We start from the raw sequence: 17402 nt of genomic DNA on the forward strand, positions 1-17402 counted from the left end.
ACTAATAATAACTGAACTATTACTAACAATTACATTATAGGTATTGTAATTTCCTTTCAAATTTGGCTGTTAGTGAACGTAACACATACAAATTTATCCGAAGTTACGAATTATCCGAAATAACGAATGCCATATCTAAACGAATGGAACTCAACTAATTAATAATAATAAATAACAATAATAATAATAAAAACTTTTTATTATTATTATTTATTATTAATTTGTTCCGTTCCATTTGTTTAGATGCAGCATTCGTTATTTTGGATAATTCGTAACTTCGGATAAATTCGTATTTGTTATGTTCACTAACAGCCAAATTTGAAAGAAAATTACAATACCTATAATGTAATAGTTAGTTACTATTTCCGATTTTCGAATTTTCGGGTTTTTGGATTTTCGAATTTCGAATTTACAAATTTCCGAATTTTCTAATTTACAAATGAACGAATTTCCGAATATACGAATTTTCTAATTTACGAATTTCCGAATATACGAATTTTCTAATTTACGAATTTCCGAATATACGAATTTTCTAATTTACAAATTTACGAATGTATGAATTTACGAATGTATGAATTTACGAATGTATGAATTTATGAATTTACGAATATACGACTGTACGAATGTACGAATGTATGTTACATAGTTACATAGTTACATAGTTACATAGTAGGTGAGGTTGAAAAAAGACACAAGTCCATCAAGTCCAACCTATGTGTGTGATTATGTGTCAGTATGAATGTGCAAATTTCCGAATTGTGATCATAACAAATGACCCGAAAAACAAAAAAAATAAATGAATGAAACGAAAACTAACACATTTTTTGGCAGTGCACATGTCTAGTGTCTGCCATAATGTTGCAGTCACGATAAAAATCGCAGATCGCCGCCATTACTAGTAAAAAAAAATAATAATAATAAAAATGACATAAATCTATCCCCTATTTTATAGACGCTATAACTTTTGCGCAAACCAATCAATATACGCTTATTGTGATTTTTATTTCCAAAAATATGTAGAAGAATATATATCGGCCTAAACTGAGAAAAAAATTTGCTTTTTTAAAAAAAAAAAAAAATGGGGATATTATAGCAAAAAGTACAAAATACTGTGTGTTTTTTTAAAACTGTCGCTCTTTTTTTGGTTATAGCACAAAAAATAAAAACCGCAGAGGCGATCAAATAGCACCAAAAGAAAGCTCTATTTGTGGGGAAAAAAAGACGTCGATTTTGTTTGGGTACAACGTCGCTGGACCGCAAAATTGTCAGTTAAAGCGACGCAGTGCCGAATCGCAAAAAATGCTCTGGTCATTGAGCAGCCAAATCTTCCGGGGCTGAAGTGGTTAAACTGACCTCATTTAATGTAAGTTCACTTCTGCACCTCAGAAAACTGCGTAGTGTGCTAATGTCATTCATTGAGATATGTGCTTAAAGTGAATCTGTCATTACAGGTACATGTGACTTCTCAGTCCTGAATAATTCATTTCCATTCTTCTTTCTACTGTCCGTTCATCACGAACCTACATCTCTCAAGGACTGGAAGTGTTGGAGAGTTGACCATCTACTGGTAATTTTAAATATGTGACAAGTTCACTTTGGCATCATCTCATGAATATATTGTTAACTTTGAGAGAAAATAGAACGTTAGGACCAGTGGCGGCTGGTGCTCCATTTTTTTTAGGGGGGCGCAAACAAAATCTCAACCAACACCCCCCCCCACGTCACTCGCCCGTGATGGGGCCGATAGATAGATAGATAGATAGATAGATAGATAGATAGATAGATAGATAGATAGATAGATAGATAGATAGATAGATAGATAGATAGATAGATAGTTATACAGTTATACAGATAGATAGATATACAGTTATATAGATAGATAGAGATATGCAGAGATGGATAGATAGATAGAGAGGTAGAGAGATAGATAGATAGATAGATATACAGTTATATAGATATACAGTTATATAGATATACAGAGAGAGAGAGAGAGATGAGATGATAGAATGTACAGCATGACTGTAGGACGCAGTGCTGGGAGCCCCCGTGATTTACACATACAGGAGATGTGTAATGAAGGCTCCAGCACATTTGTCGGGTGAAGGGCTGGAGCGGAGGTTGATTCCAGGCAGGGCAGAGGTGAAGCACAACACGGTGGACAGACAAAGGCTGTTAGTAACACATTAACTTACCTTGCTTCTCCATTCACACCAGCCGAAACAGGAAGTGACACGCCGCCCGGTGACAGCACCGCCCAGAAATGAAGACATGAAGGAGAATGGCCCAATCAGCATCTAGAGGCACACTGCACAGCGCCACAGGGCAACAAAAAAAACAGCAAATGAAGCATTTTGCCTGCAATCACGGGATTGCATTGGCATGACGCTTCAACAGTGCACCGTGTCCGGCTCCCGCCCGGAACACAGTGCACTTCTTAAAGAAACTTTTTTTTTTTTTTAAAGGGACATTTTTTTTTTTTGATTGGCTTTGGGGGGGGGGGGGGGGGCGGCGCCCATGCGCCCCCTATGGACGGGCCGCCACTGGTTAGGACTTTGGATATGCCAAATGAGAACACGAATGGATTAAAAAGAAAATATATAATTTTATTGTTGTACAAAATTCTAAAATATAGACAATGCTTTTTATGTTAAAAACAACCATACATAGATAAAACTCTTGGTAATTCCGAACTACATAAGTATCATGTATACATGCACAGATGGACTGTCTACGCGTTTCACGGGATTCCCCGCTTCTTCAGGACCACACATGCATTGTGATTATTATATCTAAGGCTCTTACTAGTTCATTTACACAAAATTGAACCACCTCCAGTGACCATAGAAAGGGAAGAGAAGTGAAAGAGGGGAAAAAATTAAAACAAAACAACCCACAAACCCACCCCTGAGCCTCAGCAGACCTAAAAAATGACGATGATGAACCCCATATAATTCCTAAAAGGTACCTCAAAAATAATAAAGCTACGTAAAATATAGCAATATCAAAATTTGTAACAGTGGTTTACCTATAATCCAAAGGGGTTGAATGTACAATATATTCGTCTCTCATATAGAGAGAGAAAAGGAAGTGGAAATATTGTCTGAAGATTCTTTGCCTACCAGCCTATGGGATGATATCCAAACCTAAAAGATCCATGTAGTATAATAGCAATCAGGGATCATATTAAAGTGGTTCTACAATTAATATAGATGTTAGCAGACAATTATATGTTAGTTCACATTATTACTTTTCCCCTCTTTCCCTTCTCCCCCCTTTCTATGGTCACTGGAGGTAGTTCAATTTTGTGTAAATGTTTTTGCTTTCAGAATCTGTACGATTTGGCTGAATATTGGATAATCCAGATTGATATTTTGCTCTTTTTCTCTTTCCCTTTTTTCCTATTACAGTAAGAGCCTTAGATATAATAATCACAATACATGCATGGTCCTGAAGAAGCGGGGGAATCCTGAGAAACGCGTTAGCTCTGATCGCTGTATAAATGTCAACGGTCCCAAAAAGTGTCCAATCTGTCCACCGCAATGTCGCAGTCCCACTAAAAAGTGCAGATCGCCGCCATTACTAGTAAAAAAAAAATAATAATAATAGTTAAAATACCATAAACCTATCCCCTATTTTGTAGACGCTATAACTTTTGTGCAAACCAATCAATATACGCTTTTTGCGATTTTATTTATTTATTTTTTTTTTTTTTTTCAAAAGTTCCAAAAATATGTAGAAGAATACATATTGGCTTAAACTGATGAAGTCATTTTTTTTTTACATTTCTTTTTAGATATTTATTATAGCAAAAAGTAAAAAAGTTATTTTTTTCAAAAGTGTCGCTTTTTTGTTTATAGTGCAAAGAATAAAAACCGCAGAGAAGATCAAATACCACCAAAAGAAAGTTCTATTTGTGGCAAAAAAAAAGCCAGCAATTTTGTTTGGGTACAACGCCGCACGACCACGAATTGTCAGTTAAAGCATCGCAGTGCCGCATCGCAAAAAATGGCCTGGTCATTAGACATGTGCACCGTCAATAAATTTGTTTCGTTTCGTTCCGTTTCGTATTAAAATTAATTTGTATTTCGTAATTCGTGTCCGAAATTCAATTTGGATTTGTACGAAATACGAATTTTCGTTAGGTTCGTTAACTTTTCGTAACAATTACAAATGTTTGTTATGATGAATTTATCATTATGAGAGGCTCCCACCAACCCTGTGCTGAGTTCCTGGGTCTGTACACCCGCTGTGTCCATTATGAGGGGTTCCCACCATCCCTGTGCTGAGTTCCCAGGCCTGTACACCCGCTGTGCCCATTATGAGGGGCTCCCACAATCCCTGTGCTGAGGTCCTGGGTCTGTACACCCGCTGTGCCCATTTTGAGGAGTTCCCACCATCCCTGTGCTGAGTTCCCAGGCCTGTACACCCGCTGTGCCCATTATGAGGTGCTCCCACCATCCCTGTGCTGAGTTCCCGGGTCTGTAAACCTGCTGTGTCCATTATGAGCGGTTCCCACCATCCCTGTGCTGAGTTCCCGGGTCTGTACACCCGCTGTGCCCATTATGAGGGGTTCCCACCATCCCTGTGCTGAGTTCCCGGGTCTGTACACCCGCTGTGCCCATTATGAGGGGTTCCCACCATCCCTGTGCTGAGTTCCCGGGTCTGTACACCTGATGTGCCCATTATGAGGGGTTCCCACCATCCCTGTGCTGAGTTCCCAGGTCTGTATACCCGCTGTGCCCATTATGAGGGGTTCCCAACATCCCTGTGCTGAGTTCCTGGGTCTGTACACCCGCTGTGCCCATTATGAGGGACTCCCACCATCCCTGTGCTGTGCTGACTTCCTGGGGTTTTTAACTTCATCATAATGGATAATCGCAAAAATTGTCCGCTTAGGCTCTGAGGAAAGGGGATCTCCCCCCGAAACGCGTCAGCCATCGCTCTACCTACTTGATGTCAGGTCCTGATTTGTTGGTGTTCAGAACTGCGAACCTGTAATATTGCCAATGCCTGTTATCCATGCTCGTTTGTGAGTATACACTTTGCTGTTTTATGCTTCAATAAAGCTTTACCAGTGGTAATGCACTAGGTCGGTGCGCCTTCCTTTTTTCTTTTTTTCTTCTTTTCTTCAGCCTGTGAATACCCATTATTCTGAGTAGGGCTGCAAGACGGCAGATACTACTGTATGAAGTTGGTCACCACATACTGAGGAACTAGACACCTGAGTGCAGGAGAGATTTTGTCTGCTTACTCACTGTACCAAAATTTTTGCCATGTGACCCTGAACTGTAATTGTGGCCCACTACTCACTGTGCCAGGGTTGTGCCCTGTGATTCTGGGCCAAGTCTCTGCTGTACTAAATTGCTGCCCTGTGCCTCTGGACTTATCCCTTTATGTGCCCTATTGCCAGCCTGTTCTATTTTTGCATGTCCCTCACGATGTTGGAATTATTGCCCTGTGGCCTTCCCTTATCTGACTCCCTGATTTTTTTAAACCCCCAAAATAACCCCCTGGCCATGGGCCCTAAAATCCCTCTTGCTCTCCATGTGTGTTCTGTTCCACCCACACCTCCGTCACAGTATCCAGTAAGAGTAGCACCAGCTTCTATGTGGTCCCATCCATGTTGGAGGACCATCTGACACTCTTCAAGGGGGTCCTCTGTCTACTGATTGTGTAGCTTCTGAGCTGAAACAGCTTCTGGTGCCTCCTTCCTGTGTTATACAAAAAGATGTATTGCACTTGGAGGACAAGTGTAGCTGCTGACACGCCAACTGACAAATGTTGTTAAAGAACCAATATAAAAAAATATGTGCAGCATTATATAATATTAGCAAACAGAACTGAAGTGATAAAACAACAATAATAAAACAATATACAATATAATACTGTTATGGGGAAAACAGTAAATAATAAAGTTGATAAAGGTGAAGTAAATAGAGTTCAAGGTGTAAAAATTGAGTTGGCAAATCTCAATCCAGAGATCACCCAACCTCACACCAGCCAGAAAATAATCCGTAATTAGTGCATACCATGTATAGGAGGTGGTGGAACACTCGGTGTTCCACCACCTCCTATACATGGTTTGCGCTTACCGGAAACCGTTGACTCTTATACAGTACATTAAAGAGTCAAATATGCTTGTGTAATGGCAGACTACCACTTGACATAATGTTCACACCTGGAGAGGACTCCCTCCAAGTAATTTCTCCATAGGTAACCGGGGTAATCAGCCGCCAATGTCCCATAAAATCCGCATATGGCAAAGGACATGGGACAAAACTCCATAGTGTCAAACCGTTGTGTAAAGTTTATTTAAAAGATTAAGTGCTAGAACACTCACAGAATGTATGCAGTAAACGTAGCTGTGCAGACACTCAATCCCAAGGAACGTGCAGGACACTTCCTGGATACAAGTACGCAATGACGTCACAGGCATGGGCTCCACCTGTGCCTTGTGATGTCATCGCGTACTTGTACTTTACATCCCTCCTGTGTTGTACTCCTCCAGCACACAGCTTCATACAAAAATAGTTCTGAGCTCTTCTTCGGGGATCAATCCACATGTCCAACACTGAGTCCATGCGGGAAGGCTTGTTTGTCCACAATGCACTTAGGATCATGCAGGCGCTATCACTAGGGTCATAACCAGAATAGAATTTTGTTATAATTTTGCGTTCTCATCACTTGAGAAAGCCAGGGTTGCTGGCAAAGCTTTGGCACAAGACTCCATTCAGAATTCTGGCAGCCATGGGGGTTTAGTGACAACTGTGTAAGATGGGTGCTTGGTTCTAATGGTCACCCTATCGGTGGGAATGGATTGTTCCCTGAGTCACTCTATGTATGAAATTTTAATTTTGAGTGGAGTATGCTTTTAACCCCTTCATTACAAAACAAAATTCCTCCCCATCCTGTCCTGGGTATATTAGTTCATCTGTGGTGATTAATTCTCCTCCTTTGGGTCAGATTGGGATTTCGAAAACTCATTCTCATCATTCAGAGCGATGTCCCGGCTCTATTCTCAGATGTAGCAGAGCCTCTACCTTCAGTCATCATAGAAAACCTTCAGTTCTGGTCGGAGATCTTTCAGCTTTCCTAGTTTTCTTCTTGATTCCTCTGACAAGGAGTTTCCTCTAATCCTAGAAGAGAGGATATAAACAGTCATCAGATCTCAGGCAAAACATTCTCACTCTATTTCCCAGCATCCTCCGGGACATCTATTACATAAACTTAGCAGTCCTTAGTAGTATTTGTAGCACCTAATATCCTTCTTGAGAAATCCACTTACTTATTGTCTGTTACTGTGTACATTGGTATAATTTATCTGTCATTTCTAATTGTCATTTAATTGCATTTGGGGCTATTTCAACCGAGTCTTGGCTGATTATCCAGGGCTTGGCTGACTAATACCCTCTTTAATACTCTTCTTGTGATTAAGTAAATCTGAGAGAGCTAAAACTATCTGCATTGTGTCAGCGTGTTATTTAAAGATATATGCAACATGTCTGAACCTAGAGTGTCAGGAGGGCTGGAAAGTTCACAGGGTCAAGGCTACACAGAAGAACATGCAATTCTAAGCAACCCCCAAGGGGGCAGTGCTACAGATGATATTTTTGTGGTGTGTAGTGAATGTGAATGAATTTGCTTTCTCAATTCAGTTTTCCCTACAATAAAATGTAATCCAGAATGTTCTCTTTCTCACATCATGTTTGGATATAGTGATGTCCTTCCAGGAAAATGGAAAATTTATAACAAGTTTATTTTCTAAACCCACAGATGGTGACATGTTGCTTCATTATTCATATGCACATCTGAGATATCTGGTGGAAAACCTCCAAATATCCCAGTTCATGCAGAAATTCCACATTTCCTCTTAAAGGGGAGTTCCACACAAAAATGGAACTTCCGCTCTTCGGAACCCTCCCCCCCTCCGGTATCACATTTGGCACCTTTCAGGCGGGAGCAGATACCTGTCTAATACAGGTATCTTGCTCCCACTTCCGGGCCATAGATACCCGCTACCCGCGGGTATCTACGCCACTTCCTGTCCCCCCCGCTGTCTTCTGGGAGACACATGGGTCCTAGGAGACACCAGGGACCAGTGGGAATGCCCAGCGTGAGTTGCGCATGTGCAGTAGGGAACGAGGAAGTGAAGCCGCAAGGCTTCACTTCCTGATTCTCTTACCGAAGATGGCGGTAGCAGCACCCAAGAGCTGATGGACATCTCAGCTTTGGGTGCCGATATTGCAGGCGCCCTGGACAGGTAAGTGTCCATATTTTAAAAGTCGGCAGCTGCAGTATTTGTAAAAAACCCCCAAAAAATGGCGGAACTACGCTTTAACCACTTAAGGGCCGCCTCACGTACATTTACTGTGGCAGGGCGGTCCTTAAGTGCAAAATCACGTACCTGTACGTGATTCTCGTGCATGACTCTGAGCCGCGCTCCCGATGTGATTGGACACAGCGGAAGCCAATCAACGGGTCCTGTGGCCGCAATGGCCGCCGGCAGTCGCTCGCTGGAGAGACAGAAGGACTGTCTGCCTATATAAACAAGGCAGATCATCCTTCTGTCAGACAGGAAGAAAGACATCTGTGATTCCTGCTAATCAGCAACACAGATGTCTCTCTTCCTCCAGTGCACCCATCCCCCACACAGTAGGAAAACACACCCAGAGAACACAGTTAACCCTTTGATCGCCCCTGATGTTAATCCCTTCCCTGCCAGTGTCCTTTTATACAGTGTCAGTGTATTTTTTTTTTTAGCACTGATCACTGTATTGTGTCACTGGTCCGCAAAAAGTGTCACTTAGTGTCAGATGTGTCCACCACAATGTCGCAGTCCCACTAAAAAAATCTCTGATTGCCGCCATTACTAGTAAAAACATAAAAAAATTTTTTAAAAAGTTCCTAAATCAATCCCATAGTTTGTTGACACAATCACATTTGCACAAACCAAGCAATATACACTTTTTGGGATTTTTTTTTACCAAAAATATGTAGTAGAATACAAATTGGCTTAAATTGATGAAGAAATTAGATTTTTACATTTTATTTATCGAGAACGTTTTATAGCAGAAAGTAAAAAATATTGTTTTTTTTTCCAAAATTGTCGCTCTTTTTTTATTTATAGCGAAAAAAATAAAAACCACAGAGATGATCAAATACCACCAAAAGAAAGCTCTAATTGTGGGAAAAAAAGGACATCAATTTTATTTGGGTATATCGTCGCACGACCGCGCAATTGTCAGAGCAATGCAGTGAGTGCCATTTTGCAAAAATTGGCCTGGTCAGGAAGTGGGTAAAACCTTCTGGAGTTGAAGGGGATAAGAAAAAGATTGTGTAGTACAAACTGACAGAATGCAACAAAAATGTATGGATTGTGGATATCCCGGTGATGTCATAGATAAGGCACTTGGTTTAGCAGTAGAAAGAATGCAATCTGGCAAAATCCAAGCTACCACTGATAATAGAAATCCTTTTGTTCAAACTCATTGTTTTCTTACACCACATTTTTAGGAGGATTGTGAAGAGACTCTCCCCCATCCCTGGATGTGATAATGAAAAATTGTATCAAATACTTACCGTAATTTTCCTTTCCTGATGCCAATACATGGCAGCATACATATGATATAGCTCCGCCCCTATATCCACCCACAGGACCTGTTTAGCTCTATAAAAGTCTGAGTGAGAGCTACTGTACCTCCCCCATTCTCTGTATAAAGCACAAAGATCAGAGGGAGGGTTCGTATGCTGCCATGTATTGGCGTCAGGAAAGGAAATTAGGAAGTAAGTATTTGATACAATTTTTCATTTTCCTGACGCCAAACATGGCGGGCTTAATGCTACAAACTTAGTCCTTATTTGACAATAGACATAAAAGCTTGGGTTGTGTTCCTCCCAAACTCTACTGTAGTAAGAGCTGCTGGATCCACCCTGTAGTGTTTTAAGAACGTATGATGTGATGACCAGCTAGCCTCTTTGCAGACTGTCTCCAGAGACAATCCTGCCCGTGCCATCCAAGAAGACGACATTGCCCTGGTTGAGTGAGCACTAACCACCTCTGGAGTTTTCTTCCCAATTCTTGGAGTTCCGACACCCTTCCCCCTGAAGTTATGGCTAATAGGAAAGCCATTTTTAAGGTGATATTCCATAATGAACAGTCTTCTGTCAGAGTACGAGGAGGGTTTGCTAGATAGTTGAGGACTACTGCCAGGTCCTATTGAGGAAACCAATTTCTCTTGGGAGGGCGTAGTCTACGTACCGCTCTCATGAAGTGCTCCACCAACAGGTTTACTGCCCATTTCTTTTGGGTAAAGGCCAAGATGGCTGAAATTTGCACCTTAAGCGAACTGAGCCCCAAATCCAATCCAGATAGCAGGAAAGACAAGATTTGTGATACATTTGGGACACTAGGGTCAAACTGATGTCCAGCTGCAAAGCTCATGAACCTATTCCATATTCTGGAGTAGATGGCATTGGTTGACCCCTTTCTGGAACTCTGTAAAGTTCCAATACCCTCCAATGTAAATAGACAGATTCCTGTTCTGACAGGGAAGTTAGAGAGAGATCTGCTGTTCCTAGTGATTAGGAACAGCAATCTCTCTCCTCCTCCAGTCAACCCAGCCCCAGGCTCCATACAGTTAGAAACACCTCCCAGGGAACACATTTAACCCCTTGATCGCCCCCTAGTGTTAACCCCTTCCCTGCCAGTGACATTTATACAGTAATCAGTGGCTACTTTTAGCTCTGATCGCTGTATAAATGTTAATGGTCCCAAAAAAAAGTCAAAAGTGTCCGATCTGTCCGCCGCAATGTCGCACTCCCGCTAAAAATCGCAGATCACCGCCATTACCAGTAAAAAAATTAAAAATAATAAAAATGGAATAAATATATCCCCTATTTTGTAGACACTATAACTTTTGTGCAAACCAATCAAAAATATGTAGAAGAATACATATTGGCCTAAACTTTAATTTTGTTTGGGTACAGCGCCGCATGACCGCGCAATTGTCAGTTAAAGCGACACAGTCGCAGATACACTGATCTGTCATTGGCTGTGTATGGAGGATACAGATTGCACCACATCTCTGTCTGTGGGGCCTGCGCTAGGCACATTCTTGAGAGGACTCCATATGACTTCCACCCAGAACGAGAGAGCTTCCGCCTGGCCTACTGACAAATGACGGTTAAAGTGGTTGTAAATCTCAAACATGAAATATGAACAAAGCATATAGAATTTCCTTATCTCTATCCAGAGCACTAATTGTCATTTCTCTCTGCTGCCCCCTTCCTCTTCTATAAGCATGAGTCACTTCTGACACATTTTCCTGACACCAAGAGAAAAATGATAATGAGGACCTCCAACAGAGTGACAGCCTCAGCTTTGCTCCTGTGTGCTGTGTGGAGGAGGTGTGTCTCTTCCCTCCAATCAGCTCTCAGAGCTCTCCTCACTGAGCTCTGCAGAGTATGACTTCAGTTCTCCGTCCTCTTTTTTTCTGAATGCTCAGAGAGGTTGATAAATTCCGGACTTTGAATGGATGTAAAAAAGAGAAGACTGCAGATAAACAGGTACAACTTATGTGGGAGTATTTGTTTAATCTCTGTGTATCATCTGAGGCCAGTCAATTCACTGGGTATAGGTTAGTTTAAAACCACTTTAACATTCTGCACACCCTGAAAGCTTGTCCTGAAAAATTGTATGTTAGTGCAACTAAAAAAGTATCATGGAACACACTCAATTGTTCACTTGTCTCCATAAAAAGTCATGAGGAATAGAGCAGCCAGAAGTGACCAAGGAAGAAAGAAGTCTCCGATCATTGCTGGACAATTATCACCTCACCAGTATGGGGAAGAGCTGGGAATTTACCTGATTAGAGGCAGAAATTGTTTGTGGTAAATATTAGTCAGTATTGGGTGCAGGAGCAGCGGTGTAACCATGTGTGATAAGACTACATAGCAAACAATAAAGGGGCCCTCCACCTCTAAGCTTATTATCTTATACAATCCTTCAAATGACAGAGAAAATAATTTCTAAAGAAAAATATTATAATGGAGTAGACCCCCCAATATTATCATCCATGTGTAGAGATGATGATATCTCCATATACAGGATGAGCACAGAATACCACTGACACGACTCGTATTGTGCTATAATCTCCTTGTGTATGGAGCATTAATGGTATCAGCAGACCGTGTGAGGCCCGAATCAGCATTGCTAGTGATTGGACGGGATGATTTTTATCTGATATTCTATTTATCTCTGCTGATAAGAGCTCTGTACTCATAGGAACTAATGGGGAGTTCCCCTGACACTGAATAGCAGCTGGTCATGTCAGGTGACAGGAAACTCATATGAGGCTCTGATTGGTCATTGCAGTAAGATCAGATTCCCCCGTGTATGACCTCATTATCAGACAACACAGAATATCAGATTATTTCATGGCTGTTAACAGAGTGTGATACGATCCAAGAATTAGAGACTTTCCTGGAGGCACAGGAGCAAGAGAGAGGACAGAGTGAGTAGTCAATACTGTTGGGGACTAACAAGGGGGGAGACTGCCACATGTAGCCAGTCTCCCTAAAGACAGTGGTGTGCTTAAGTCTTCATCCTTCCATGAGAGATCTCATGAGAGTCGGCCAGGTGGGCTAGTGAAGAGTCAGCCAGGTGGGCTGGTGAAGAGTCAGTCAGGTGGACTTGTGTGGAGAGTTAGCCTGGGGGGCTAGTGAAAGAGGCAGCTGCGGCCAGGTGAGTTGGCAGTGCCTGAAGAGGTGGTGCTGGGATCAGTGGCCACAGAGGAAGAGTTACAAGCTGTTTCACTACACTGTGCAACACAAAAAGGGGCTACGAGTTCCTGCCTGTAAAGGGCCATTGCTAATCTGATTGGGAGCCTGTCAGATAAATCAAAGTAAATCAGCTGGAGAAAGCAAGTGCTGTGCAGAAGGAAAGTGAATGAGACTGTATATAAGAAGATGTCCCTGAAGTTTTGCTGAGAGTTTTGCTTAAGTCAATTGGTGCATCCCATAACCTCACATCCCTATCCAAGTTGTTAACCCTCAATAAATAACAAAAACAAAATCACGGACTGTTCTCTGGGTGCTTGTGAAAATGTGGTGTGTCTGGCTGTGCAGGAGTGGGGAATCCAAGTTCATCAGCAGTCCCTATGAGGGTGTGCTACATAGAAAACATTCCAGGATTGGCTATTCATGAAGTCCAAAGATGAATTTTGATGATGCTATCATATTTCTATATCATTTATGTGGTTTATATATAAAACTGTCTTAGAATATTATTGTCTCAGTCAGTCCTGTTATACTCACTGTAATTCCTCTATCCGGCTTGTTGTCAGAGCATTTATCAGATTACTGAAATGAGGACCCTCCAGATTGTTCTTAGACAGGTTCAGTCTCCTCAGTGTTTGGGTATTTCTTATTAGAGATTCCAGGAGGGGGCAGGAACGGTCTGTCAGATGATCATAGGACAATCTGTAGAAGAAGAGAAGAATGTTACCAGAAGAAAATGTATCCCCCCCAGGAATAAATGTACCTATTCTCTACATCAGGGATCCTCAAACTACGGCCCTCCAGCTGTTGCAGAACTACACATCCCATGAGGCATTGTAAAACTCTGACATTCACAGACATGACTAGGCATGATGGGAATTGTAGTTCCTGAACACCTGGAGGGACGCAGTTTGAAGACCCCTACTCTACATGAATGGAACGCATTTCCCATTATTGCAATCATTTATGATAGATCACTTTATAAAACTACAGTAAATATAATTTTATAAGAAAAATGTTATAATGAAGTAGACACAGTGGTGTAGCCTTCACATGTGCAATGTGTGCAGTGCACACAGGCTCCAGGGTGTTGGGACCCACAGTGTCCTAACAAAATTAACAAAAAGAAGTGTGTAAAGTGCTGTTCAGCTTTCCTTCTCTGTTTAAGCTGCAGCTGTGATCTGAGTTTGTGTAGAGAGGGAAGGGAGGTGTTCTGAGATTCACTGGACATAGACAGACCCAGATTAACATAGGGGCTAGTGAAGCTGTAGCTACAGGCCCCTACCTTAAGATAGGCCCAGCCCAGTGAGTCACTAATGCTGCTGAGCCCTGCTCTGTGTGTGTACACATGATTGATATGTAAATCTTGGGCAGCAAGCGGCATTAATATGTAAATTGTGGGTGGCATTGATATGTAAATGGTGGACAGCAGACAACATTGATATGTAAATTATTGGGCTGCAGGTGGCATTGATTTATTAAATGATTGGTGCATTAATATGTAAATTGTTTGCGTGTTCATAGGTATATTAAGTTCGATCATCCACTAACCCTCGTCGGTATATCCAAGAGGAGGAAGGCGACCAGGATGCCTCACAAACTGATCCACTTCTTCTCTGCAGCAGGACCCTGCATCAGCCAAGATGGTGCCAGAGGGACATACAGAGCCTCCTTATGGCGCTCTCCCACATCTTCCACAATAGGATCTGCACAGCAGCATCTCTCCTTTCCCCTGTTGGCAAGGAATGGTGAGTCTTCTCCCCCTTGCTCACCTACCACAGCTAGTCCTGCTAAAAGTCGCTTCTCGGCCTTTTGGCTAAGATCAAGTGTAGTATCTGTTCTTATCAGTTTCCAGAGGAGGCGATGTTGGCCCGACCAATAGTGGGAAGGGCGCATGCAAATCCGATGGTGTAATTGGACCTGGACAGACGGTTGAGGGAAAGTCATCACCTGTTGCCCATGGGGGCTTCAGTGGGCCTACCCAACCAGTCTAGAAAGGACCTCCTGGTGAGGATGGGTGCTGCACATGGGTCTGGCCGGAGGGTCGGGTCCCTGGCCTTCTGGCCTGGATTGTGGTAGCTCTAGCTACGGACAGTTATTCGGGAGAGAACGCTTACTACCCCTTTGAGGGGGGGGGGAGTGGCTAGTATTTCCCGAATGTAATTAGGTAGGAGTGATGGGAGCGACGGTGGAGCCTGATGGTAAAGGGCTCTCACCAAGCTTCTGGATCTCCACGCCTTTCTGCCTGTGGTGGGGGCTGCTGTGGGCTGTGGGCTGGGGTTGAACTTGAAAGCCTATGGAGTAGTGCCCCTGGAGTGGCAGGCCAGGGGTGCCATAGAATCACTGTGTGTGGCAGACACTTTGATTTTGGGCACCAAGGTCACTGCACCATAACACGCTTTTTAAGCACCTGCCTCTTGGGCCGGGCCTTTTGGCTAGGACCAGAGGAATTTTTTATTCCTGGCCGGAGGGCCTGGTCATTGTGTTACACAATGGCCACTTCTCACTCTCCTCCACTATCCCTTTCCCCCACTTTTTATTTATTTTAAACCTATGTAGTCACGTCTTGTTTATGTCACGTTTGTCTCACTGTGTGATGAGTAAGGATGCGGGTCCTCGGGCCAGCCCTGAAAGTCTTGGGAAGGGGTGGACATGGCCTTTTGGCTTAGTTCGCCCTCTCTCATGGGGTCTCCCTTCGGGGGAGCCCCACCTAGTACTTGGGTGGGTCCTGTTTCGGCAGGCCCTCCAGAGAATGGGGTCTGTCTGGTTTCGGCCAGATAGACCATTGTAAGTACCTTTGTCCCCGCAGGAGCATAACGCCCCGGGGGATCAGGGAATTGGCACGTCTGTGTACCCGTGGCACTTTTTTGTGAGCACTCTTTATGTGTGTGCACATTTTTTATGCACCGGGTGAAGTTTTTGGGGTGTGTTTTGCACGCCATAGGCAAAAAAAAAAAAAAAAGCTAGTCCTGCTAAAAGCAGACCCAGAAGAGAACAGCCAGCTCCGGGAGCCTCTATTATGGCGCTCTCTAGTCTCCCTATCTTCTCAGACCAACAGCAACCAGACAGAGCTATTCCCTGCCTCAGATAAACCTATATCAGAACAAACCATGAAAAACATGCTCATTTCTCTCAGGCATTCCCATTATCTGCAGTCTCCACACTCTCCCAGGCAGTCCAGGACCATGAGCAGTGTGTTGCTCACATAGAATCAAAGATGGATGAATGCTTCTCATATAATGAGCTCATAGATGCTCACAGTGACCATGACAGCCACATAAAGGAGCTGAGGTTTAAACTTGCTGACATAGAAGATAGGTCACGCCAAAATCATCAAATTCCGAAACATCCCTGATGTGTCCCAGACTCTGCATATAGAGCAGAGTATCCTTGTAAAGAAAGTGCTATATGTTCCAGAACTAGAAGGCAGCCTTGTATCGGTGAAAAGTCTTGCAAATAATGGCCTCACAGTTACGTTTTGTGATGATTCATGCACAACTCACAATAATAAGCAATTCCTCGCAAAAGGAAAACTGGATGATCACCTATACAGGCTCATCACCACAGACCAACAAGCCAATATAGTCTCTAATGACCTACACAGCAAATGTATTTACTTATGGCACAGGTGGTTGGGGCACAGAGGTCCAGAAGCTATACAGGATAGTATAAAGAGAGGTTTATCAGAAGATTTGACAATAGTGCCTTGCAAAGTGCACATGAAATGCAAGTGCTATGTAGAAGCAAAAGCCACATGTGCTCCCCTTCCACAGGCTTCCTAAAGAAAAACTACCCACCCCCTGCAGCTCATACATATGTGACATATGTGGTCCAATGAAAACTCCCACTTCAGGCAGGAACAGATATCTACTGACCTTCATTAATGATTATTCCCAGGTACACAACTACTTATCTGATGAAACACAAGAATGAAACATCAGAGAAACTTCAAGAGTTTGTTTCCATGTCTAGCAACAAATTCCAACGGAAACCAGGAATAATACGTACCGACAATGGGGGAGAATACATAAGCAAAGAAGTGGCCTCATACCTGAAGAGACAAGGAATAGTACACCAGACAACCACACCATACACTCCTGAACAAAACAGTGTAACAGAAAGGAAAAAAATTGCACTCCTATAGAAATGGCCAGGTGCATGTTGTCAGATGCAAACCTTTCTCACAAGTACTGGGAAGAAGAAGTCATGACCGCTACCTACCTATAGAACAGACTACCCTCAAGAGCCATTAAAATTACTCCATTCGAAGTGTGGCATGGATCAAAGCCTAGCACAGTGTTTGGATGTAAAGCATATGCCTATATTCCAAGTGAAAAGCGATCCAAAGTGGATAACAGAGCCATAGAGGGCATTCTAGTAGGCTACAGGGAGCAAACTAAGGTTTTCAGAATCCAACACCCAAAGACTGACAAAGTGACAATAAGCCGTAGTGTTTATTTTAATGAACGCCCATCACCAGAGAAACCGATCCCTGAAAGCTGTGAAGTGAATATGCCAAGCAAATCAGAAGAAAAGGTCGAACAAAGCAAACCTGTGCTGGAGTCAGAACTAGAGGTGGAACTCACAATGCCTAAATCATGTTCCCCACCAGATCATGCTGAACC

At 42.6% G+C, this 17402-nt stretch overlaps 1 protein-coding gene and 1 pseudogene across 1 annotated transcript in view; one reads left to right on the forward strand and one right to left on the reverse strand.

Moving 5' to 3' along the window:
• Window positions 1–6483: 6483 nt before the first annotated feature.
• LOC141116888 (NACHT, LRR and PYD domains-containing protein 3-like) overlaps window positions 6484–17402 on the reverse strand; it is a 62428-nt gene continuing 51509 nt past the window's right edge. Inside the window, exons 9-10 of the mRNA XM_073609368.1 lie at window positions 13315–13479; window positions 6484–7136 (exon numbers count right to left, since the gene is read on the reverse strand). Of these exons, the coding sequence (XP_073465469.1) occupies window positions 7043–7136; window positions 13315–13479 (259 nt within the window). The 3' untranslated portion in view covers window positions 6484–7042. The remainder of the gene's footprint in view (window positions 7137–13314; window positions 13480–17402) is intronic.
• Window positions 14574–14658, forward strand: LOC141120750 (U2 spliceosomal RNA; annotated as a pseudogene).

The sequence above is a fragment of the Aquarana catesbeiana genome, linkage group LG13, assembly GCF_042186555.1.
Source record: "Aquarana catesbeiana isolate 2022-GZ linkage group LG13, ASM4218655v1, whole genome shotgun sequence".
Taxonomy (NCBI): Eukaryota; Metazoa; Chordata; class Amphibia; order Anura; family Ranidae; genus Aquarana; species Aquarana catesbeiana.